The following is a 27,109-nucleotide window of genomic DNA, read 5'->3' as shown; positions in this document are numbered from 1 at the left end:
AAATTCCTAATTGGCTTTCTAACCCTACAACTCAAAGAACTAGAAAGTAAACAAAAAGAAAAACCCAGCACAGCACATGTAGAAGGAAAGAAACAATAAAGGTCAGAGCAGAAATAAATGACACAGAAACTAAAAAAACAATTCAAAAGATCAATGAAACAAAGAGCTGGTACTCTGAAAACATAAACATGATTGATAGACCCTTAGCCAGACTCATCAAGAAACAAAAAGAGAAGACCCAAATAAACAGAATCAGAAACGAAAGAGAAGTAACAACTGACACCACAGACATACAAAGGATCATTAAAGTATACTACAAACAATTATATGCCAACAAATTGGACAATTTGTTGGACAAATTTCTAGAAACACAGTCTCCCGAAACTGAACTGAAAGAGATAGAAAGCTTGAGTAGACTAATAACAACTAAGGAAATTGAAGATATGATCAAGAAACTCCTAGAAAACAAAAGCCCGGGCCCAGAGGGCTTCACGGAGGAGTTTTACTGAACATTCAAAGAAGATCTAACACCCATTCTCCTCAAACTATTCAAAAAAATCCAAGAAGACAGAAGACTTTCAAACTCATTCTATGAAGCCGACATAATCCTAATTTCAAAACCAGATAAAGATACCACACACACACAAAAAACTACAGGCCAATATCCTGATGAACACAGATGCCAAAATCCTTAACAAAATATTAGCAAATCGGATCCAGCAATATATCAAAAATATTATTCATCATGACCAAGTGGGATTCATCCCAGGGATGCAAGGCTGGTACAATATCCGCGAATCAATACATGTGATACACCACATAAACAAAACAAAAGATAAAAACTACATGATCATGTCAACAGATGCTGAAAAAGCATTTGACAAAATCCAGCATCCAGCATAGAGGGAATAGAGGGATCATATCTTGACATAATAAAGACAATATATGAAAAACCTATAGCCGCCCTGGCCGGTTTGGCTCAGCGGTTAGAGCGTCAGCCTGCGGTCCTGAGAGACCCGGGTTCAGTTCCCGCTAAGGGCACGTACCTCGGTTGCAGTTTGTCCCCGGCCCTGGTCGGTCGTGCGGGTGGCAGCCACTCGATGTGTTCCTTTCACATCGATGTTTCTCTCTCTCTGTTCCTCTCTCTCCCTCCCACTCTATCTGAACAAAAAATGGAAAAATGTCCTCGGGTGAGGATAAAAAAAAAAGAAAAACCTATAGCCAACAGCAAACTCAATGGGCAAAAACTAAAAGCATTTCCCTTAAGAACAGGAACCAGACAGGGATGCCCACTCTTTTTTTTTTCCCATATATATATATTTTTATCCTCACCTGAGGACATTTTTGCATTTATCTTCAGATACAGTGGGAGGAGGAGAGGGAGGATGAGAGAGAGAGAAACATTGATGTGGGAGAGACACATCGACTGGTTGCCACCCACACAACCCCAACCGGGCCAGGGACAAACTGCAACGAAGGTACGTGCAGGAACCGAACCTGGGACTCTTTGGTCCTCAGGCCAATGCTCTAACCGCTGAGCCAAATCGGCCAGGGCAGGATGCCCACTCTTGCCACTCTTATTTAACATAGTACTGAAAGTCTTAGCCACAGCTATGACATGAAGAAAACATAAAAGGAATCCAAATTGGAAAGGAGGAAGTAAAACTGTCATTATTTGCAGATAACAAGATACTGTACATAGAAAACTCTAAAGACTCCATCAAAAATCTACTAGGTTTAATAAATGAATTTGGCAAATTATTGTCAAGAAATCGACAGCATTTTTGTATACCAACAATGAACTCAATGAAAGAGAAACTTAAAAAGCAACTCCATTTACCGTTGCAGCAAAAAAATTTAAGATACTTAGGTATAAACTTAACCAGAAAAGTAAAGGGCCTATTTGCAGAAAACTACAGGTCACTGAAAAAAAGAAATAGAAGAAGATATAAAAAAGTAGAAGCATATACTTTGTTCATGGATTGGAAGAATTAACATAATTAGAATGTCCATACTACCCAAAGCAATCTATAGATTCAATGCAATCCCCATCAAAATACCAACAACACATTTCGCAGAACTAGAGCAAATACTCCAAAAGTTTATATGGAACCAAAAAAGACCCCAAATAGTTACAGCAATCTTGAAAAAGAAGAACAAAGTAGAAGGGATCACAATACCGAATATCAGGCTATACTACAAAGCCACAGTAATAAAAACAGCCAGGTACTGGCACATTAACAAACATATAGATCAATGGAACAGAACAGAGAACATGAAATTTGACCCAGGTCATTATGCTTAATTAATATTTGATAAAGGTGGCAAGAGCATATAATGGAATAAAGACAGCCTCTTCAATATATGGTGTTGGGAAAATTGGATAGCTACACGCAAAAAACTGAAGCTAGACCACCAACTTACACCATACACAAGAACAAACTCAAAATGGATAAAAGACTTAAATGTGACCAATGAATCCATTAAAATCCTAGAAGAAAATGCAAGCAACAAAATTTCTGACATCACACGCAACAGAATTTTCACTGATACAATGTCTAAGGTAATAGAAACAAAGGAAAAAATGAACACACGGGACTACATCAAACTAAAAAGCTTCTGCACAGCAAAAGAAACAGCCATCAAAATGGAAAGGAAACCCACTACAAGGGAGAGATAATTGCCAACTATACGTCAGATAAGGGGCTAATTTCCAAAATATATAGAGTACTCATGCAACTCAACAAAAGGAAGACAAAGAATCCAATTAAAAAACAGGCAGAAGACCTAAAGAGACACCTCTCCAAACAGGACATACAAATGGCCAAGAGACATTTTAAAAAACGCTCAACATCACTAATTATCAGAGAGATGCAAATTAAAACAACTGCAGTATCACCTCACACCTACCGGAATGGCTACCATGAACAAATCATCAAACAACAAGTGCTGGTAAGGCTGTGGAGAAAAGGGGACTCTAGTACACAGTTGGTGGGAATGCAGACTGGTGCAGCCACTATGGAAAACAGTATGGTGTTTCCTCAAAAAATTAAAAATTGAACTGCCATTTGACCCAGTGATCCCGCTTCTAGGAATATACCCTAATAAGCCTGAAACACCAATCAGAAAGAATATATGTACCCCTATTTTCATAGCAACACTATTTATAATCACTAAAATCTGGAAACAGCCCAAGTGCCCATCAAGAGATGAGTAGATAAAAAAGCTGTGGTACATATACAACTTGGAATATTATGCAGCTGCAAGAAAGAAAGATCTCTTATCCTTTGAGACTACATGGAAGGACCTGGAGAGTATTATCCTAAGCGAAACAAGCCAAGCAGAGAAAGACAAATATCACATGGTCTCCCTTATCTGTGGAATATAATGAACAAAACAAGCTGAGGAACAAAATAGACCCAGAGACATGGAAGTGGGGTGCAGACTGACAAATCTCTGAAGAGTTGGAGTGAGGGGAGGGAAGAGATAAACCACAGAACTTCTATGCATGTATGTGTAAACAAGGACATAAACAATAATGCTGGGGGGGGGGGGTTGGGAGGAGGGTGTCAATGGAGGCAAAAAAGAGAAACATCTGCAACAAAAATTATTAATTAATGTTTTTAAAAAGCAAAGGAAAACTTGAATATACCATTTGGTAGCCTAACCAAGCTTTTGATATTTAAGGTAAGAATGTGATTTGTAAGCTTTTATTTATTAAAAAAATATTTTTGTGTGTACAAAAATAAATAAACAAACAAATAAATACTGAACTGATTTAACCAAAACAAAAAAAAAGGAAAGAAAACCACCATACCATGATCATGGGAGTATGCAGAGCCAGAAGAGGGCTCAGCTGGTGGAGAGGGTAATCAATAGTAGCAGAGGTAGTCAAGATGTATAGAGAATGAGAATCAGATACTAATGCACTAATGTGCAAAACACTAGAGGGCTACAGTACCCTGAACATCAGTAAGGAAGGTTTGATTCTATGGGACTGTGTGCTGTTTCTGATCTTCTCTTCCTGATCCCTTAGGCCTACGCTTCCTTCCATCTTCTTTAGTCATCCCTAAGACACATACCTTACTTCCTATTTGATTTTTCTTTATACCCAGACCAATGTTCTTCTCATTCCTTCATTTATTTCCACCTCGAGGCCTTATTTTATCTGTTTCCTGTACCTGGAATACCCTTCTCAGTCCATTTATTTCTCTCTATTGATTGGAAAAGGAGGTGGTAAATACCTTGAAAAATACACTGAAAGAAACCTAGAAAATGGTTTTTAAAATTAATAGGGAATGGGTGAACTATACTATGTGAATTATATCTCAATAAAGCTGTTTTTAAAAAATGAACAGGGAAGTATTTCCCCAGCTTAAACAACAAATGACTAGACTGTGATGTATTTAGGGCTCTCTAAAGATCTTCCATATAATTCTTGTGATTACATTTTTTTTAAAAGCTCAAACTAACTGCATATATTTTCTGTTCCAATTGCTAAAACACAAAATGTATAGCTTAACCCAATACATGAGATATAGCCCATTACTGGTAGCATATTACTGGTAATGATTTAGTCAGTGACATCACGAACTGACCAAATGAGGAGGAAATAAATAGGAACATCTTTATACTCTATTTTAAAGGGGGCTCCACAACATTTCTGCCTTAAAAATCAATTTTAATTTACAGAATACTTTATTCCTTGGAATATCTGATTTAATATGTTCCAATTTTCATTTTCACATCTTGGGGAATTTTAATTAAGGTGGGGTTTGCTAAGGTCACATTTAACATACAAAGCTATATATAACATATTAAAGCTGCTGAAAATCCAGTCAGCAATTTTTCCCCCTAAAAGTGGGGGGAAAGTAATATAGTTATTTCTAGATCTTCTATTCATATAAAAAATAAACTGTTTCGCCCTGGCCGGTTTGGCTCAGCAGTTAGAGCGTTGGCCTGCGGTCCTGAGAGACCCGGGTTCGGTTTCCACTAAGGGCGTACGTTAGTTGCAGTTTGTCCCCGGCCCTGGTTGGTCTTGCCCCTTTCACATTGATGTTTCTCTCTCTCCCTCTCTCTCCCTCCCACGTTATCTGAACAAAAAATAAAAAAATGTCCTCGGGTGAGGATAAAAAAAAATTAAAAAATTTAAAAAATGGGTTTCGAGTAATCACCCATTTTTACCTTTATTTCACTAAATTGTAAAGGTACCTCCAAAATGACAGGACAATGCTGAAAAAGGATTCACAATAATAAAATGTGAGAGTTATATTTTGATATTATCTCAACAGTGGGCATTTTATCTTTTCATATGTTTGACTGCATCTGAAGAGATACTATTCTCCCCACCAAATCTGACTATGCATAATTTATTTGCATACTAGAAATCAGCAGCCTGAGAATTTTGTTCAACATGTTCCTTCTTCAGGAAGGGGAGGAAGAGAAGAAGTAATTCAATATAATCAGAGATTAGATTAATTTTATTCCTCACTTTTAATAATTGAGAGAAAATGTTAATTGTCATAAGATGATTGAAGTCTTTAATGGGAAATTCTAATCGCCTTTCAGGATAAGTATTCTGAACCAACCTAAATTCTTTCCATAGCATCTTCTACCATGTCAATCTTCACTTCCCATCCCCATGTGCTTGGAATAAAGTGATTGAGATCTAATTTTGTGGCATCTGGCCGACATTGCCTTGTACCATAATTAACTATGAACACCAAAGAGTGAAAGAATAGCATAGGATGAGGGCCTAAGGATCAAAAATGCTAAAGACATTCTGATTTAAGTGAAATTAATGAGGACAGATTCTAGATACATTTGGAGTCTAGATACAGTTGGTAGATTCTAGAAACAGAAGAACTAAAATAAGAGTTTGACTGAATTTGGCGGATTGAATGACTTGACGGATTGGATGTGGGTGGTGGAAATGAGGGTGGTAACTGGGATAGGAGGATGGTAAAAGACAAGAATTTAAAAAGAGAAATCAAGAATGACTCCCAGGTGATTGTCTGAGAACAGTCATACTATTACGTGAAATGAGAAAGGCTGGAGAAGAAATAGCTTTGTTGGGCTATCAAACCCAGTGGTATGCTGCATACTATCCCCCAAGGATATCCATGTCACAATCCCCAGAACCTGTGAATATGTTACCTTACCTGGTAAAAGGGTCTTTGCACATATGATTAAGTTAGTACCCTGAGATGGGGAAGATTGTCTGGGATAATCTGGGTGGATTTAGTATAATGCTAAATATTCTTATAAGAGGAATGCAGGAGACTCAGAAACTTATGAGACTATGCAGAAGACATAAGGACGAAAGTAGAAGCAAGAGAAGAGCAAAGACGCTATGCTGCCAGCTTTGAGGATGGAGCAAAGGGCCATAAGCCATGGTGTGCAGCTGGCATCTAGAAGTTAAAAAAGGCAAAGATATGATTCTCTCCTAGAGCCTTGGGATGGAATACAACCCTACCAACATCTTGATTTTAGCCCAGTGAAGCTGATTTTAGACTTCTGACCTCCAGAACTGTAGAAAAATAAATTCATGTTGTTTAAAGCCACTAAATTTGTAATAATTTGTCAGAGTAGAAATAGGAAACTAATATATACATGTTAAATTTGAGACACCTATTAGATATCTAAGTAGAGGTGCTGAGTAGGCAGTCTGGAGCTCTGAGAGGGCTGGACTAGAGAAATAAAATCAGAAGAACCTGTTGAATTATGAATCCTCAACCCCACACATACAAACCTGATATCCCAAAAGAGCACTCATGTGCACACACACATTTTTTAATGTAATTTCAAGATGTTCAAGAATCCTTATATTCACAGAACCTCCAGAATATTTTAAGGAATCACAAGGCAGTCTGTTCGAACCCTGATAAGATTGATCCCTCCTTAAAAAGGAGGAATCCAAGTAACTTTCCATTTCTAAGAAATCTTTACATAATTTTCCCAATTCTGCTTATTAAAAAAAAAAATGTTAAAAAAACATTTAACACAAAGTTCACATCCTCATGTAACTGTATGCTTATCACTCGTATCCTATACACTCTTCAGGCTTAAGAATGTGTCAATATGCCTCTGACTCCTTTTTAAATGTTTATACAGATGTATACATTTTTTTTTAACCTGCCTTTTTAAATGATGGTTGCTTTTTAAAATTAGCTTATAATAACAGAAAGTTGTGGTTACAAGTGCAAAGTGTTAGAGTTGAGAGACCTTTGATTCAGTTATTAAAAATTTCACATAACGAGGCTAGATAACAAGATAACAGTTGATCAAAGAAAGTTTGTGTCAAGGAATTTTAAATAATGAAAACATTTTACCTTAAAAATGAAAATTACTAGAACATTTTCAAAGGTGAGAATTTGGGTTTTAGAAGTATCCTCCAAGTTCAATAATGCTATTTTTATTTCTGACATGCAGAGCTAACATGAAAGAACATAGTATTTTTTTTTTATCCTCACCCGAGCACATTTTTCGATATTTTGTTCAGATAGAGTGGGAGGAAGGGAGAGAGAGAGAGAGAAATATCGATGTGAGAGGGACACATCGAGTGGATGCCACCCACACGACCCAACCAGGGCCGGGGACAAACTGCAACCGAGGCATGTCCCCTTAGCGGGAACCGGACCCGGGTCTCTCAGGACTACAGGCCAACACTCTAACCGCTGAGCCACACCAGCCAGGGCAGGACATAGTATTTTTTAATGCATTTGTTTCATACTCTTTTTATCCAGAAGCTGCTGAGTTGGTATATAATGAAAAATATGTTAGCTCACTTAGAGGCCCAATGATCTAGTTCCAAAATGTGCACATTTTAAACCTCTAAAAACAGGTCACAGAGAAAGTAAAACAAAACCGGTGTCGGTCTACCTTTCTTTGGAGCTCATGTGGCTTAGCCAAGCCTTTCAAAGAAGGAACAATCCACTGAACATCAAGATGGAAGCATCCTATTGTTGGACCATGGTTAATACTGCAAACAGTCAGTCCGGTCGGCTCAGTGGTTGAGCACTGACCCATGCATCAAGAGGCTGCCGGTTTGATTCCCGGTCAGGACACATGTCCAGGTTGTGGGCCCTATCCCCAGTGGGGGACATGCAGGAGGCGGCAAATCATTGTTCTGTTTCATTGATTTTTCTATCTCTCTCTCCCTCTCACTTCCTCTCTCTCTAAAATCAATAAATAAAAAATAAAAAATACTGCAGTCAGCTTTGCACAGTATTTTTCATCAAGTGCTTGAGTCTCTACAAGTGAAAAACATTTACCAAATACTGTGTGAGTTCAAAAAATATGCTCTAAAAACCTTTCTAGAAGATTATATTTCTATAGCCATAAAATTAAACATAATAGGGCAGACCTAAGAATTCCCAGACAAAAAATAAATAAAAAAAGGTGAAAGGTCATGTTAAATTTGACCTTTAAGGTTTGAATGCAGGGGAATAACACAATCAGTTTGTATTTTAGAAAATCACATTGGCAATTTACATTTTAGAAAAATCACTTTGGTAGTTGTGCAGAGAATGGATTACAGAAAAGCAAGTCAGGAGGTAGAAATGCCTCCTGTACCAGGACAGTAGCAATGGGGATGGAGAGAAGATGCATTCAAGTAATGAATGCATAAATAAGTGGAACCGCAAATCAGTGTTTCTTCGTCTCTCTAAAGTAAGTAAATTTAAAACACACACACACGTTAGTTTTGGTCTGCTCACACTAGCAAGACATAAGAAAGCTGTGTTAGATGATGTTGTACCCAATGATTCACTGCCCTCCCTGTGGAAGGATTATCCACCCACTTGAGATACCAGGAGACTTGCAGGACCTCCTGCAAAGAGCCACAAAGGAGACAAATTCAATAAAATCTAGTAACTGACTGATTAGATGTAAGTACTCATGGTGAGGGAGAAAGTTAAGAACTTCACCCAGGTTTCTTGCTTAGGCAACTTGAGGTGTGTCATTCAGTGAGATATAGAACCTTGGAGAAGATAGCTTAAGTTAAAGACATCAAGAGTCTATGATAAAGAAATCCAAAAAGACACCTTTCAGTCTTACATTGTACATTTATTAAATAAGTGAGTTGAGAGAATTAGAATATATTCCAAAAGTTCAATAGACCAAATTCTAGTTACTTATTAGATGTAGAGAGAGTTCATGAAAAATAATACACATTAGGCCCTGGCCGGGTCGCTCAATTGGATAGTCGTCACGATAAGCCAAGGTTCTGGGTTCAATCACTGGTCAAGGCACATACAAGAATCAAGTAATGAATGCATAAATAAGTGGAACCGCAAATCAGTGTTTCTTCGTCTCTCTAAAGTAAGTAAATTTAAAACACACACACACGTTAGTTTTGGTCTGCTCACACTAGCAAGACATAAGAAAGCTGTGTTAGATGATGTTGTACCCAATGATTCACTGCCCTCCCTGTGGAAGGATTATCCACCCACTTGAGATACCAGACTTGCAGGACCTCCTGCAAAAAAATTACACTGTCCTGCATCACTAACATCAAGCTGGCCAAAGAATGTGAGTAGAAGTGATATGTACTATTTTTGAGCAGAAGTCTTAAAAGCTGGCACATGGTTTGTCCGTTGTTCTTTTTCCCAGATAATGTGAATCCTGAGAAAGAAGACACCAAGAAGGGCTCCTGGTGGCCAACTGGGCTCAAATTAAAACAAAAACAAAAGCAGAACCTAGCAGCCATTTCTACACAGGGGCCTTTTATGCACACTGCACTTTAGGGAGAAGCCTGCACTTAACAACCTGCCTCTACACTGAACTCCCTGCCTGCACTGTGTTTCTGCCATCTGAGCCAGCCCTTGTAAAAAAGTTCTTAGAATGCTATTTCAACCAATGACCAACCAGAGTGGTTCTATTCTGACCAATCAGGACAGTGCCTTTTGGGCCGAAATGTGATGATTTGGAGTTCTCATGCTAATAAGGACAGACCAATCAGGGACCAGGGGTGGGGTACTTACTTCTGTTCACATAAACCAGCTCCCCTCAGCTACTTCCTTTCCACTGAAGACTGAAGACTGCATTTTCCTGGCTAAGTTGAAACACTGAAGATGTCTAGCCAGAGCAGAGAGGAGCACATCAGTGCAGTGCAAAGCAGACCAGCAAGTAGAAGAGTTGAGCAGACCATCTAAGAGCAGAGCAACGCTGTCTAGCTAGAGAGGGGCCTAGCCCCAGGGTTGCCTCATAGCTGTGCTATATCACAACTGAACTGTTTCTGCGCTAGTTTCCTTTTCACCACACTTCAAATTGGGGATTCCCGATGGCGTTGAATTGGGACCAACGATCATCATCAGTTGACAGACAGTAAGAATGGCTCCTTCAGCCAGGATCCCAAAATGAAGAAGTCAAGTGTGGATGAGCTTGGCTCACCAGTTGAATATAACTGTTGTAAGATACTGAGTTCTAGAGCTTGTTTGTTACTCCAGCATTAACAACAAAAATATAAGGGGTTTGTGTCTAACAAATAATGTTTGTTTCTCTCTTCTAGTCAAATTTTCTGGTGATCTGCTAAGAAGCAATCTGACAGGAAAATAAAAAAGTTGGCCCAAATATACCAAAACTAAAACAAAGAATTTTGAACCTAAAAGGAAACTTGATATTCTGGAGTCAGCAAACTTTTTTTCTGACTATACAGTAAATATTTTAGGCTTGTGAGCCACACAGATGTGGCACAAAAGCAGTCATAGACAATATGTAAATAAATTAGCATGGCTGTGTTCTAACAAAACTTTATTTACAAAAACAGGCAGTGAGCCAGATTTGGTCCACAGGTCTGTAGTTTCTAAACCCTTGGTCTAAATCCTTCATATTGTCATTGAGGAATCTGAGACCGAGAGAGATTAAATCAAGATCATACAGCTGGTTAGTGGCAGGTTGAGCATTAGATTAGAGTGCAGGTCTTCTGATTATACTCCTTTAGAATAGATTCTGTTGGATCACAAGACAGAGATGAAATACATAAGAAAAAATGAGGCAGAGAATCAGAAAATGCTAAGGTTTTTATTATGTTAAACAGCCTTTAACAGTTTGGTTATAAATAAGGATTTGCTTTTTTAAAGAGATTATAGCTTCCATAAAAATCAAGTGAGTGTCAAAAACCAAACAGGTAAACAAATGATAAATTAGGCAGTATTTGAAAAATGATCTTCAGAGAAAACTATTCTATACCTCCTTCCTACTATCATTTCCTCAAACACTTGATCAATTATTTGTTTTATCAACAGGACAGCATTTGTTATGATCACTGCAATAACTTATCCTAAGGCAAAACAGGGCTTTAAAAAACACCATAATATGAGCAACAAATACACTAGACCAGCAGCAGCCAATTATTTCTCATGGGATTTTAAATTTATTTATTTTTTCCTTTTAATTTCCAAAGTAATACTCATTGGAGGAAATTCAAACAATATAGAAGTATATAAAGTGACACTCTATGCCCTCCTCAATTTCATTCCCCAGAGTGTTCATGCATGACTGATTTACATCAGAACAGGGTAATAAAGCTACTTTCTCTGAGCAACTCTTTTGGTTTTCAATCCTCACCCAAGGATATTTTTCCATTTATCTTCAGCTAGGGGGGGGGGGGGGGGGGCGCAGAGAAACATTAACGTGAGAGACACATCAACTGGCCACCTCCTGCATGACTCCAACCAGGGTCGGAGACCGAAGCAACCTCTGAGCTACTCTTAACAACAAAGAGGAATATGGACTTCCCCTGGCCAAATATCCTTTCCAAAGCATGTTTTAAAAAGCAACAAAGATGTTAGGGCAGTGGTTCTCAACCTTCCTAATGCTGTGACCCTTTAATACAGTTCCTCGTGTTGTATGTGGGTGTATGTGCACGTGGGCGGACCCTCCTTGAGACGGATAGAGGAGCAGTGTCTCGGTTCCTAAGACCATCGGAAATATGTGTTTTCCGATGGTCTTAGGCAACCCCTGTGAAAGGGTCATTCGACCCCCAAAGGGCTCGCAACCCACAGGTTGAGAACTGCTGGGTTAGGGATTTGGCCTGCAAATAAGGAAAGCTAGCTGCCCATGCACTATAATCAGATGAGTGATTATACCTTGATAATACTACTGTAGAATGTATATACACTTCAAAAATGAATATCCATTTCTTCTCTTTTGGTATTTTACTAGGAAAACTTGGGGCAATTTGCTCAGTTTTGAAATCCATACTTGAGTGACATCAGTGAACACAGTAAAATAAGAACTCCAAAAGCTGTCCTCCATAAAAGCAATAAAAAACTGGCAGAATCAACTTTTTTGGAACTCTGGAAACTAACTAAAAGCTTGCAGAAACGAATTTATACACGTAATAACAGTGGAACACTAAGAAATACTAGCTGGATTTTGGTTAGAGTGTGAGCTTTGTGATCTATCCCCATTCTCCAGCTCAGTGGTAGCCTTGAGAATAACAGTCTGCCTTCCTTGTACCAGTAACAGTAACAAAGGGCGAAGAACGACCTCACTCACAAAGAATTGTAATAATTTGTTTTGACCTGTCTGGTGGTGCCCTAGAAGACTGGCACACAAGATGACTTTATCTTGCCTAATTCGGAACTCTCCAAGTGCTAAAAAGTGGCTAGCTGGACTTTGTTGAAAACATTTACAAGTTAAAAATGTATTAGTTGATGCTGCATGAGGCAATGAATAATAGTTGGGGCAAACAAGACACCAAAGAAGTTGGGAGGAAAGGCTAGAGAATGAGAGGCTTTGGAGAATGAGAGCTTTGATTCCTAGAAATCAAGAAGATGGTGTGAGCCCTGACAGGTTTGGCTCAGCGGTTAGAGCAGCGGCCTGCGGTCCAGAGAGACCCGGGTTCGGTTCCCGCTAAGGGCACGTACCTCGGTTGCAGTTTGTCCCCGGCTCTGGTTGGTCGTGTGGGTGGCGGCCACTCGATGTGTCCCTTTCACGTCGATGTTTCTCTCTCTCTCTCTTCCTCTCTCTCCTTCCCACTCTATCTGAACAAAAAATGGAAGAATGTCCTCAAGTGAGATTTAAAAAAAAAAAGAAGATGGTGTGAATGCCCAGGGTGGGTACATGCTCAGAAAAGATCTGAGAAGGCCCTAAGCTCTCATCTCTGTCTGACCTTCAGGTTCTGCACAAGCAAGAGGTGAAGGCTAAGGGAAGTTGTGTGGCAATACACAGAGTCTATCTGCAAAAACTAAGAGATATTTTGTTGTTGTTGTTCTAGGCATTTAAGGAAAACTCTGCATAGCTGACCACTAAGCTAATGAAACTCAGACTTCAGTGCTACATATCACAAAAAATACAAAATTTACAAAATTAGTTCAGAAAAGTCACTAAACAAACAACAACCATATAATAAGCAGCAATAACAAACCCTGGAAAGGAAGAAGAATCTGATTTCCAGAGTTGCTACACTATAATATTCAAAATATTCAGTTTTCAACATAAAACCATAAGGCACATAAAAAACAAAACAACACAAACAAACAAACAAAAAAAAACAAGTTTGGCCTCACACAGAAAAAAGTAATGGTAATATAAATGGTTCCTGTAGAAGCCCAGACATTATATTCAAAGAGATTGTTAAAAGAAAAAATAGGCTGTAGCCCAAAAGAAATATCTTCAAATGTCATATCCAATAAAGAATTTGAATGCATAATATATAAACAATTCTTTAAAACCATACCATATGAAAACATGCAAAGATTTGAACATTGTTTGCCCAAGATTAATCGCATGAAAAGATGTTCCACATCATTATCCATTAAGGAAATGCAACATGAAGTATCACTACACAGTTATGAGAATCGCTAAAACAATAACAAGAAAAACCTAGTAATACCAAGTGTTGATGAGGATGCAGAGCAATCAGAACTCTCATACACTGCTGGTTTTATTTAAAGTTCTGGAAAATGCAAAACTGTAGAGCCAGAGAACAGATCAGTGATGACAAGGGGTTAAGGGTTTAAGAAAGGTTTGACTGCAAGGAAATTTTCTATTCTTTTTTTTTAAAGAACTACATGATTTTATTTTATTTATTTATTTTTTTCCTTTATTGATTTTAGAGGGAGAGAGAGAGAGAAACATCAATGAGAGAGAACATCAACTTGCCACCTCCTGCATGCCCCAATGGGTATTTGGCCCACAACCTGGGCATGTGTCCTGACCGAGAATAGAACCGGCGACCTCCTGATGCATGGGTTGATGCTCAACCACTGAGCCACACCAGCCGGTAGGAAATTTCCTATTCTTTATCCTGTCTATAGTGGTGGTCACATTGAATCTATAAAGGTATTAAAATTCATAGAACTATAGTTAATACTGTATCACATATTTGAAAGTTACTAGAGACTAACTCTTAAAAGTTCTCATCACAAGAAAAAAAACGTTGTAACTATGTATGGTGACATCTGTTAACCAGACTTATTGTGGTGATCATTTCACAATATATAAATATCAACTAATTATGTTTTACAACTGAAACTAATATAATGCTACATGTCAATTACACATCATTAAAAAATGCATAGAACTATGTACCAAAAATAAGTCAATTTTACTTTATGTAAATTTAAAAATTAAAGGAGAGAAAAAAGACTGCAGGGGTCCAAATCCCAGCACCCATTTGTCCCATTTTTTTCATCTTAAAAACAAACTGCCTTTCTTTATTATAAGAATTACTTGAGTTCCTGGCATATATTAAGCCCTAAATAAATGGCTGACACATAGAAGTAGTCAATCAGTAAAATATTTTTTAGACATGCTAAAAAGTTGGTACTTTTTAAAAACCCACTACAGCAGCCCTCCCATGTATCTCTCTCACACTGATGTTTCTCTCTCCTCCTTCCTCCCTCTCTAAAAAATAAAAATGAAAAAAGCAAAGGATGAAAGAATACTGGAATTAAACCCCTAATTCTTCATTAAATATTCATTGGAAACCTGTGAGGTGATCAGGCCAAATTACATTTTACATGGTTTACAAAAATCCTCACGCTCAGGGGGGCATTAAGAGGTTTAGGTGGTGCATAAATATTTGTCATCACATTTAACACCAATAACAAATGTGCTCTAATTAAGGCATAATACTAAATGTTCGGCATCACCGCCCCTCTACCAGAGAGGCCGTCAAATGACGACCTTCTTTTCCCGAGTCAGGGAAGCTCAGCCACGTCCGACTTGTCCCTCACTTTGCTGCCCTAAGTCCCATGTCACTAGCGGTCAATTCTTGCTCAGAAATACTTTTTAACGTCCTACGTCCACCCTCCACACCATTCCACACATAGGTGGGGTTGGAGGTTTTAAGAAGCAGCAGCTGAGGCAACTAATGACGACTCCTACCTTCCCAGTGTCTCTCTCCTTATCTGAAAATCGGCGTCTTTTCTCGGCCGAGTCACCAAGGCAGCGCTGGAACTGGATCATCAGATTCAATGGGGACCCAAGATGGCGGGGACCCAAGATGGCGGCGCCCCGGACTGGGTGGAGCCGCGCACGGAGAACTGACAGGGGTGGGACGCTTGTGCGCAGGCGCTTTGCAGGCTGCAGGGGGCACCTGGGTAAGGGCCCAGCTGCTCAGGTGTTGGAGGCTCTGCGGCAGGTGCTGCTTCCCCGCTGGGCCAAGGAGACCCTTACGGGAGGCCTTAGGAAGGACTCAGGCGCTGGACTTGACATCCATTTGCTGCCCCTCAGCCCAGAGCCTGGCGCCGGCTGTACTGATGGCAGCAAGTGGCAACCGTCTATAGCTCTTAGGACTAAAAAGGAAACGGGGTATGTGAAGTTCTTGCATGTCCAAGCATTTCGTTTCTTCTCCACAGGGTAAGCTATGGGCAGAATAGGAATTTGCTTTTCATCACCGTGTACGTAAGGATTTGGTTAGAATAAAATGTAATCAAACTAACCGAGAGAGAGAGAGAGAGAGAGAGAGGAGACGAGAGAAAGAGATTATATTAAATCCTTTTTTAAAAATTCTATTCTATTTAATAGGTATGTATTGAACATAAGTGCCAGGCACTGTTCTGAATCATGGGGCTGTAACGGCGATTTTCAAGCCGTACACCGCAAGAATTTTTAAAACACACAATACTTGACTGTTTAGTCAGGGGCACTGACCTCTTGTTCCTTAGATTGTCAAATAAAAAAATGAAACAGCCAACACAACAATAACCATCCACTGTGAACAAATCAAAATTATACCTTTTGTGTGTGTGTGTGTCTGTCAGATAGGCAAAATATATATATTTTTTGGTGTGCCATGAGATGAAAAAGGTTGAAAGTCACTGCATTATAACAATGAACAAAATAAGTGTCTCCCCTCGTAGAACTCATTACTGAAAGAGTGTTGGGTCATGCAAAGAATCTGCCAATTTTACCCTCTCTCCATTCTAGGAGACCTCAAATGGCCCCCAGGCCCAAGGTCCCATTTGACAGAAGCAGCTGAGGGGATTCTCCAGTATGGAATGCAGGTAGCCAGGTGGGTACCCAGGAGAAGAAACCTATAAAATATGTCTGCACACAGACCAGTTAATTGCATTTAACCTATGGTGTCTGAAACGGTAACTGTGTCTACTTTGTCATAGATAAACTGTCATAGGTAAACTCTGAGGTAAAATGGCATGAGAACCCTGCTCAAAAGGGGCACTCTGTGCAGGATGGTGGCTGCCCATCCTACTTAGAGCCTCGTTTTTGGGGAGGCTGACTATAAGAAAAACAAAAAAAAGCCCAATTACTCAGTAACTTCAGAAGTCATGAAAGCAGACAAAGGTAAACTGAGTCACAAAAAATGGTGGTATTACTGACATAAGGAATAACAAGTCATCCCGATTTACAAAGGAATGTTCTCTGGAGTAGCTATCTGCTGTCACTTTCCTAGAGCTACTCTTATTTCCAAATGACTTCTGAAACATCTTCCTTTGTCTTCAGACTTACCCTGTGCACCCTTATCAGCTGAGGTTAGCAGAATAGGCCTCTATTTCTAACAATCAGATAATATAACTATCACATACATTGCTTTCCAGTTACTTTAATGATAGCTCCTTATACCATTCTTTATGTGGAGCCTTATCTTCCACATAATAGAGGGATTAGATAAAATTCATGTATAAAATGCATGGTGGATTCGTTTATTTATTCTTTTTGACTAAAAGTCATCACAACTTATGATGGAAGAACATAGTTCAACTTACAAGAAATCACACTGAAACCACTTAACATCACAAAATAGGAGCCTAAGCTGAGTCTTGCCTCCCATAGAACTTCAAAAATCCAGCTCCCCAGCAACTATTCCAGAAGTAACTAATTAAGAAATCTGAGAGTGGGGTCATGAGCATGTCTTTTTCAAAACTCCCCAGTTGATTCTAATGCCCAGCCAGCATTCAGAACCCTGGCACTAAGGGTAATTGAGGGTCTTATTACTCAAAGTATGGTTCAAGGGCCAGCAGCAGCAGCATCACCTGTTAGAAATGCTTGTTAGAAATGCATAGTCTCAGGCTCCATTCCAAACCTATTAAGTCAGGATCTGCTTTTTTATAAGCTCTCCAGGTGATTCTTAAAGTTTAAGAAGTACTGGTCAGAGGTTCCATTGCTACAGAAATGTGAGAAATTCCAAGCCATGTTGAAATTTTCTATGAAAAAGAAACAGGAATAGACTAGCATAAGAGATCAAATATTTGTGGTATTAGGCATTTCACATAATTAAGCATCTAACTGAGAGTAATATTCAAATGTAAGTCTGCACATTTTAAAACTTGCAATACCACTCTTTATTCCAAATGAATTCCACTTACAAACCACACCCTCCACTGAGTTATATCTCAACGAACACAAATCTACCTTTTAATCTCCAGGTAGGTCTAGTAGTGTGTATGTTGAGGGGGAGTCCTTGTGAGGAAATAAACAAGGGGTGTGAGGACAAGACTCGAAGGAATCATTTACATGGGTGACACCATGCTGCAGTGGTGGTGGTGGGGACGCTGGGCTGCCCTTTATTGTGTCAACAACTCTGTAGTAGTTTCAAACGACTATTGGAAATGGCGATGTTTATTGCCAGAAAAACTAATTATCCATATGCTGTGCAAACATTTTCTTCTGTGTCCTTTGTTCTTGGCCACTTCTCAGAGAAAAAAACATTTAGCTATCCTCCAGTAAAGCCATTCCTTGATTAATGTATCTTCAGGAAACAATGCTCCGGTACAGTGAAGGCAGCCATATTGAAAACAAATGAACTCTGAATCCTAAGCAGCAGCCCTGGCATGCATTAGAGGGCTCATCAGCAACTGCAATTGTTAATCTGCTCATATGCATCAGGGGAGGGACAAAATCACCTCCCTTCACAACATCTATTTATTTATTCCCTGGGAAGTATTCAAACCTGGCACTAGGCAAAATGACAAGCAGAAACTGTTTTCAGATTCTATAGGGTTCCTTTTCAGTACATCACATATGAGAACTTGATGTTTACAAGCATGTTCCCCATAACAAAACTGTAAAGTAGTTAGAAAATAATTCCCATTCAAAAGATGCAAATAGCCCTGGCCAGTTTGGCTCAGCAGTTAGAGTGTTGGCCCAGGGACCAAAAAGTTGCATGTTCAACTCTGGTCAAAGGCACGTACCTTGGTTGCAGTTTGGTCCCCAGCCCTGGTCGGGGTCATACAGGAGGCAACCAAGCGATGTGTCTCTCTCACATCAATGCCCCCCCACCCCCCATTCTGTCTGAAGATAAATGGAAAAATATCTTCAGGTGAGGATTAAAGAAAAAAACACACACACACACACACAAAAAAAAGATGTAAATTAAGGGAGGGGACTCTAAGTGATTTGTTCAAGGTCATATTATAATAAAATGCAAAATAACCACACAAATCTAGGTATCTTAAGGGAACCACATGTTAACAGATTGCATTATAGCCTAGTGGTAAGGAGAGAGAATCAATATCAAGTCAGAATTTCTGTCAATTAGGAAGTACATTCAGGGGTTAGTTATAGAGACCTAAGTAAGATAACAGAGGCTTAAACAAGATAAAAGTTGTTGTTTTTTCTAAAAAAAAATGGAGGAAACATGAAATCAAAAGCCCAGATGATGACTGTTATTGTTGGGAACTGAGATTCCATCTACTTTTCTCCTCCACCATTCTCAGTGCATGGATTCCATTCTCAAGGTAAGCTCATGGCCCAGAATAACTGCTGTGAGCTACACATCCTTGCTTCTAGTAGAAGGGAGAAGGAAGATGATAAAGGCAAAAGGACATTCTGTGCAGTTGAGTCTTCTTTAAAGAACTTTCCTAGGAACCCCGCCCAATAACTTTTACTTTTATCTCCTTAGCAGGCTGGTAGAAGTAGTTCTGTAGGTAGACAAACTGCCACAGCCAGCAATACAGGGTCTCAGTGACTCAGGGAGACAAAGGGAATGAATCTTGGGTAGGCAACTACGAGTGTCTGCCCCAGAATCTTATTGTGTCACTTGCTAGCTGTGTGACCCTGAGTAGATTATTTACTCCCTCTAGGCCTCAGGTTTCTCATCTGTAAAAATGAAGGAAATCATCACATAGTATGAGGATTAAATGAAAAAAACATAAAAATACTACCTGGCACTCAGTGCATAATACATATTAACTCATGATTATTTGATGATCCCAGTCCAGTGCTTTTCCAAATTTTTCTCCTAACTTTCTATTTCCAAAATCGGAAACAAATTAATACTAGTCCTTTTTGTACCTATTGATACTCTAGTGTAAGTGAGTTTCAGTCATGGGTCACCTCACTTGAACACATGTGGAAAATTATGTAAACGACTTCAAAATGGAGTCGGAGCTGCCATCCCAGAGGAACTGCTTTGCATGTCTTACTCCTCAAACTTTTGGAATGTTTAAACTGGGCAAACGAATCTCTAGACTGGCCCAAAGCAATGCTGTATCCCAAAGAAGTGCTTGCAGAAAGCAGACACTCTGACAACCGAACTGAAAATTAAAAGCATTCTTTAGAATTAGCACCATGTATGGCTAAAGAATAACTTAGTTTATTTGCATCTATAGAAATTCCTTCTTTGACCTAACACCAATAGAAATTCATTCCTTCTATTTATGTAATTATTCCCCTTCCCTTTATCATAAAACTCCTTGTCTTCATTTCATAATCAGAACACTATTGGGTTTCTGCCTAAGTCAGTGCTTCACGAATAGCTATTTTGGGGGAATCTCAAATAAACACTATTGCCTCTTAACTTTGGTTTTTTTATCCTTAGGTTAACAAAACAAGTAAGAGCTAATAACTTTAAGGTATTTACTATGTGCCTAGTCATGTTCTAAGAGTATTACATATACTACTCATTTAATCTACAAACCCTACATACCAGGTTTTATTAATATCCTTATTTTACAAATAAAGAATGGAAGCACAGAGGGGCTAGGTAATTTGTCCAAGTTCACACAGTTGATAAGAGGTAATCCAAGAAATAAACCAAGACAGTCTAGTTTTTTATGCTAAATTCCAGTTGATAGTCACCATGGACTATTTTATATACATATTTATCTTCTTTAAAGTATATTAATCTTACCTTCCCAAATGCTGTAACATGTTCTTTAAAAGCAGAGAGACTATTTTATATATCTCTTTGTATTCCCTGTATTTTCATTTTGCATACATTATGTTGATGGGGATAAAAGAACTCAGTGAGTGCAGGATTTTTAATGTGTAAATATACTTATAGTTTCCATGGGACTTAATAATTTCCTCAAAATAAATTAGACAACTTTGGATTTCTAATAACAAAAACAGTAAAATGGTGCAGAAGAATTCATGCAGTTTTCAAAACTAACTTATTAGAGCCACAAACTCTGGCGCATATGTTCTATGAATCAACTCAAAGAAACTATAGTTTATGACTTGAAATACACAAAAGAGGTGACGGAGATGCAGTTATACCTAACTGTGGTATTTTAGATTAAGTCTTCAACATTTCTGAGTCTCAATTTATTCATCTTTAACATGGGAAAAATAAAATGTATCCTCTTTCCTCTCAGGATCTTTAAGAATCAAGTTAAACGAGGCTGTGAAAGCCCTTCCTAAGCAGGGGGAAATAAACCAGATGTAAAGTATTTCTAAATATATAGCAAGTAGCATGCACTATAAACATATGAGTCATTAATAGCAATTGACTATTATTAACAGCCAGTGGGATAGTTTGGAAAAACATGAACTTTCAGGTCAGAAAGATATGGATTCAAGTTTCCACTCTGCCATTTACTAGCTGAGGGACCTTAGGGGTGTTGCTTACATATTTCTGAGCCTCAATATTTTCAATTATAAAATGGAGAAAATAATTCCTACCTAACAGCGTGTAACATGTAAGAGCACCTGGTTCACAGTGAACACAACAAATTGTATTCCGTGCCCTTATACTGATAATATTAGTTATTTTATTCAAAACACATCAGAGAAGTTACATCATTCCTTCCAGAATTGACCATTAGGACATCAACATATAGAAAGAATACATTTGCCCAGCCGGTGTGGCTCAGTGTATTGAGCATCGTCCCATGGACTAAGAGGTGCCAGTTCGATTCCTGGTCAGGATACATGCCCAGGTTGTGGGCTTGATTCCCAATAGGGGCCTGCAAGAGGCAGCTGGTCAATGGTTCTCTCTCAAATCGATGTTTCTCTCCCTTCCCAAAAAGCCAATAAAAACATATTTTTAAAAAAGAAAGAATACATTTATTTAGTATTTATTAAACCCTATTAAATGCCTACCACTCTTCTGGGTGATTAGGGGGAGGACCTAGAACTTAATTTTCCCTGCCCTGTAGATCAGTCAAAGATTCTTAGACCTGGCTGACAGTCTGATGAAAGCTGTATCTCCTCTCTCCAACAAAAGTTACAAAACTTTTAGGAGGCAATACTGGAGATACAGAAGAATATCTTCATGACCCAGGGGGAGGGAAAGCATTATTAACCGAGGGAGACAGTGAGGACACTATAAAGATTCACAAATACACCTACATTAAAATTAAGACTTTCCACTTCAAAAGAGACCATAAAGAAAATTTCTAAAATAAGCCACAGAGTGGAAGATACCTGTAACACATGCAACCAAAAAATTGAGATTCCTGTGTAAAGAACTTCAACAAATCAATAAAACATGGTAGACAAAAAAATGTGATCTATTTATACAATGAAAATAAACTACAGATGCATGTAACAATATGGGTAAATCTTACAAATTTAATATTGAGTGAAAAAAGCATGACACTAAAGAATACATACAGGATGATTCCACTCATGAACTTGTAAAATGGGTAATGCTAATATTGTGTAGGGATGCATGTGTTATGCATACGCATACAGATAAAACTGTACAGAAGAACAAGGAAATAATCACAAAAGTAAAAAAACTGGTAGTGACAGGGGTCAGAGTCTGCGTCTAGGTTACTAACAATATTCTTTCTTGACTTGGGCACAGGTTACAAGGGTTTTACAGGCGTACGGTTTTGTTGAGTTTCATTTACTTTATTGTGCTTCACAGATGTTGCATTGAAGGAAAGACCCTCCACCAGCAAAAAGAGAGTGACTCACTTTATTGCAGTGGTCTGGAACCAAATCTGCAATATCTCTGAGGTAAGCCTATATTTTATAATTTATAGGTTTTATATGCTATTCTGAATGTACATTGCAAAACTAAACATATACACTTCTACCACCACACCTAAAGCTAGCAGGGAGAAAAGTTCAGACTCCTTCAAGTCCCTAAACCTCAAATGTATGGTGTCAAGCTATGTGAGATCAAAGAAAAAGAAAATCTTTAGATTGTAAATTGATGGGGGAAGAAGGGAGTGATGAGAACAGGAAAGGTGAAAGACTGGAAAGAAAAGTTAAGCAGAAGAAAAATTAAGCCTCTAGGACAGTTCATACTCTCACTTGGAGAGAGAACAACATGCAGCACAGACAGAAGGAACAAATGCCCAAGCTTGGTAAGGAATGCGATGGTGTCTGAAAAACACAGTAACTATTGAGGGGACGGAGGAGCACAGCTTGTAAAGAAATATAAACTATTAAATAATGTATCCCAAAAGAAAGAAGATCAGTGATTGCAAGTCGAACCCTCTACCCACTCCTTAATATCTCTACCTCTCACCCCTTAATGGATGCAGGGCATGGTTAGAAACTGCAAACACCAATTCCTGAGTGAAAAAATATACCATGTCTTGTCTCAGCAAAATACTATCACAGAACTTAGAAAAGCCTCTCCGTCAGCCTTGGAAAATTAAGAAACTGGTAAAAACAAGTTATAAAAACACCACTTCCACTAGCCTTGGAATAAATACACATATTGCAACTAAATGATAAACCTACACCTGAATCATATCTAGTGTGACCTCTAGTATAGACAGTTCTTCACAGTACAGTCCCTCCTTAGAAAGAGTGGAGCTTTTTGCTGAAGCAATAGAACTCCAAGGTAGACTACATTGTTTAAATCAGCAATTCAATAGCGGTAATTCTTTATAAAGTTTTTTCATTGCATTCTTGCAAGAAATATTTACTCATCTTCCATTATTTCATGAGGTCTGGATTTATACTGAACAAAACTATCATTTTCAAAACAGATGGTGTCCAATACACTATTTTGATTTTTTTTAAAATGTCCTAGTAATGGGCATATGGGATTATTTTTAAGGTTCCAAGATCCTACCAAGGGCATCAAGTTGACCATTTCCTCATACTACACTCAAATTCTTTCCTTTCATTCTATTTTCTACCTTCCATTTGTTCCCCACAGACCCATTAACTTCTCTTAATTCTCCAACTTTCTGCGTGACTTGATGAAATGTTCACTATATTTCACTTTCTAAAGAGGCTTTAATGAATGTTCTCATCTCCATCTTTCTCACTTCTTTTGTAGTCAACTCCCTAGGTTTGTTCTCTTATTAGATAACTGGCTTATCCAGTTGGAACCAAAGGCCAAAGAATTTCCTCTCTATTATGTCTGATTAAAAAGCTGGGAAGAAAGAAGGGGTGTGGATCTATACTTATTCATTCTTGCAGTATGCGCCGAACTACTGATCCGTGCGGCCTTTGTGCACCCCAAAACACAACATCATAAAAGTAATTTCAGGCCCAGAAATGATTCTCAGTCCAAATGGATTGCCTTTTGGAATGCTGTATCCTGGACTGAAGGGCCCATAAAAGAACTCTAAAGCAAATCCTGTAGAAAACTGGAGAGCTCTGGAGGTGGTAGGGGCAGAGAGGAGAGTCACAGGTCCGAAGTTCAGAGACACCGAAACCAGCCTAGACAATTAGCACGTGGTTCGACCTGGTTGTGGCAGCCCAGGCAAACCTATCAGGAGGGATCCTCCTCCACTGGTCTCTGACTCATCCAGAGATAAGCAATCACCTGGGCCACAAGGTCCAAGCCAGCAGCTCCTAGATTTAGTGTGTGTATGGAAAATTTGTGGGTTTGGCTCTTGGGCCCTAGCAGGCAGAGACCAGTATGGATTTCCTCCGGCTCCGCCCGAAAGGGAGAACGAGGATGGAAACGCTGCTCCCTCCCTCACACCTCCGAGAGGTGCAGGTCCCACACTGGTGAGCGTGCCACTGACTTCTGAGGCAGGACCTGTGGGGCCCCAAGGCGCCCCGCCCTCGGTCTGAGTGCCCCCCACCCCGCCTTTGCGCTCCCCAGCCCCTCACCTGCTGCCGAGTGGCCCGAGAGCGCACGGCCCCGGGCCCGGCGCCCCAGCTCCCGCAGCTCTTCCTCTTCCTCCTCCCACCGCCGGCCCTCAGCCATGAGCGAGGCGCGGCGGCGCAGACACGGGATGGACGAGCACCAGGTGCCCCCACGCCAGCACCCTCGGGGCCTGAAAGGCAGCCCGGGGAAGAAGTGGCAGCACCGGCGGCTGCGGAATCAGCTACCTCTGCGGACTCCACCTGCAGCTGGCGAGGGGAGCGGCCAGGCACCAGCGATCGGTTTCCCCGCCTCCTCCTCGCTGCGCACCCGGCCTCTTTCTCCCTGCTTTCGCTCTCCCACTCTCTTCCCCCTTCCTCTTTCCCTTCCCCGCCCCACAGACTTGGAGCCAGGGAACGGGCCTCGCCTCCTCGGGGAGGGGCTACCAGCCACTGAGGCCGTCCCACAGCCACACACGCTGGAACCACCTGCTCGCTGGACCAAAACAAACGTGTTCAAAATCAATAAACAGGGTAGGGGGAGGTGGCCTGGCTTCTTCCTGCCCTTTCACAGTATTCCGGTGTCAACAGGAAACCCATTTGTTTGACACTTGAACAAAAAGAGGAGGAGGAACCTGCCCCTAGCGGGACTAGGAGAGATGGGACAGCTGAGAGGCGCTGAACTGGGAACAAACTTGGCTTGGAGTTCGGTTGAGAGAGACTGCGTAATCTTTTTCTTTCCCTCTCTGTTCTCGCCGTTAAAGTCGAGCCTCGCTACAGCATAGAGGATTTTCATGGCAGTGAAGCTACTCTGTATGATAGTGTAATTGTGGATGCATGCCATTATACATTTGTCCAAACCCACAGAATATACAAGGTCAAGAGTGAACCCCAATGTTAACTGAGGACTTTGGGTGATTATGATGCGTAGATGTAGGTTCCTCAATTGCAGAATGAACCACTCTGCGGAGGGTGTTGATAATGGATGAGGCTGTGCATGTATGGGGCAAGAGTTATATGGGAAATCTCAGGCTTCAGCTCAATTTTGCTGTGAACCTAAAACTGTTCTAAAATATAAAGTCTATATTTTATTTAAAATGTTTTTATTTTAAAGAATGTCTACAATCCCTACAAGAAAATGTAGTTCAGAACCCTGAACCTGAAGCGATTTGGTGAAGAAGCAGGAGCACTGATCCACCCCTGTGGAAGTTTTTCCATGCTGAAGAACATTGTAAGAAAGTTATTGTGTATCTGTTCTGCATAGCACACATCTTAGGTTCAGCACTTGCACACGGAGGGGCAGATTCTGGAATCTCAGAAAGAGATACCCAAGGAGCAGACAGGAACACTGCCTGGACAGGAACCCATAGGAAAGTCCCTGGGGGCGTTAACAGGCCTTTATCTTCAGCCTCTTGCTCTATTTCTGAGAGATTGTGAGCTCCTAATGTTCAGCATGTAGGAGAGAAAAAGAGAGGGAGAAAAGGGTCACTGAAAATAGAATTACCTGACATACCTGAGTGCTGTTTCTTTGCCTCTTCAATAGTGGTTGTTGCTGCCTGAGAAAATCTTTCTGCTTTTAAGCAGATAAGAGCCACAATCGATTTTGTGGAATTGAGGTCAAATCCACAAGTGAAAACTTTATTAACTGCTAAGCACTTAAATAAGTGCTAGAGAACTTGAAATTAAACTAGAAAAAAAAAAAAGATTCTAGATCTTTAGGGTTATTTTAAGTGTTTGGGTTCACTATAAGTGAGAGCATATTTGTCACTTAACCTTTAAGGATGAGGAATGATTTGGAGGCCCCTACCCTGACAGCAACATAGCTTCACAAAGCTGTTGGGGTCAGTCTCTACTATTTTTCAGATTCTTATCTTGAAAAGGGCTGAAGTGTTTTGATTCTCCCACCCAATCAGAGCTTTAGGAACTCACACCCTTATTTTGGGGTGCATACTCAAGCCCCCTTTACATTCAGCAAACATTTATGGTAACCATTGTGTGCCAAATACTGCACTAAGTGTTACGGAGGGATGCAAAAGAAGAAACAAAATATATACTCTAGGGCCCTGTGGTAGGTGCTTTTCACATATGTTTTCTCATTTTCAATGAATAAAATGTTTTCAGACCTCCAGTGACTGAGGAAGATATATCCAGTTTACTGCCAAATTTGGTAAATTCTATAATAAAGATATAACTTAGTTAGATAAGGGAGCCGAGATAATTCAATGGAGAAGAAATTGTCTTTACAAATGGATATTCACAAGCAAAAGAATTAATTTGAACTTCTACTTTATACCATATCAAAAATGAACTAAAAATAGATCATAGATTTAAAAAAAAATTTTTTTCTTTATTGATTTTAGAGAGAGAGGAAGGGAGAGGGAAAGAGAGATAGGAACATCGATGAGAGAGAACATCAGTTGGCCACCTCCTGCATGCCCCTCACTGGGGATTGGGCCCACAACCTGGGCAT

The 27,109-nt window shown here is 39.6% G+C and overlaps 1 protein-coding gene across 1 annotated transcript in view; it reads right to left on the bottom strand.

Annotated features, from left to right (window-relative positions):
• The window catches only part of SH3D19 (SH3 domain containing 19), a 198,419-nt gene extending 173,587 nt beyond the window's left edge, over positions 1-24,832 (bottom strand). Inside the window, exon 1 of the mRNA XM_036241679.1 lies at positions 24,667-24,832. Coding sequence (XP_036097572.1) covers positions 24,667-24,763 — 97 coding nt within the window. The 5' untranslated portion in view covers positions 24,764-24,832. The remainder of the gene's footprint in view (positions 1-24,666) is intronic.
• Between the last annotated feature and the right edge of the window lie 2,277 nt (positions 24,833-27,109).

This window comes from Molossus molossus, unplaced genomic scaffold (genome assembly GCF_014108415.1).
Source record: "Molossus molossus isolate mMolMol1 unplaced genomic scaffold, mMolMol1.p scaffold_m16_p_4, whole genome shotgun sequence".
Taxonomy (NCBI): domain Eukaryota; kingdom Metazoa; phylum Chordata; class Mammalia; order Chiroptera; family Molossidae; genus Molossus; species Molossus molossus.
The sequence above is the reverse complement of the archived record's forward strand: the minus strand, read 5'-3'. Positions and strand labels throughout refer to the sequence as shown.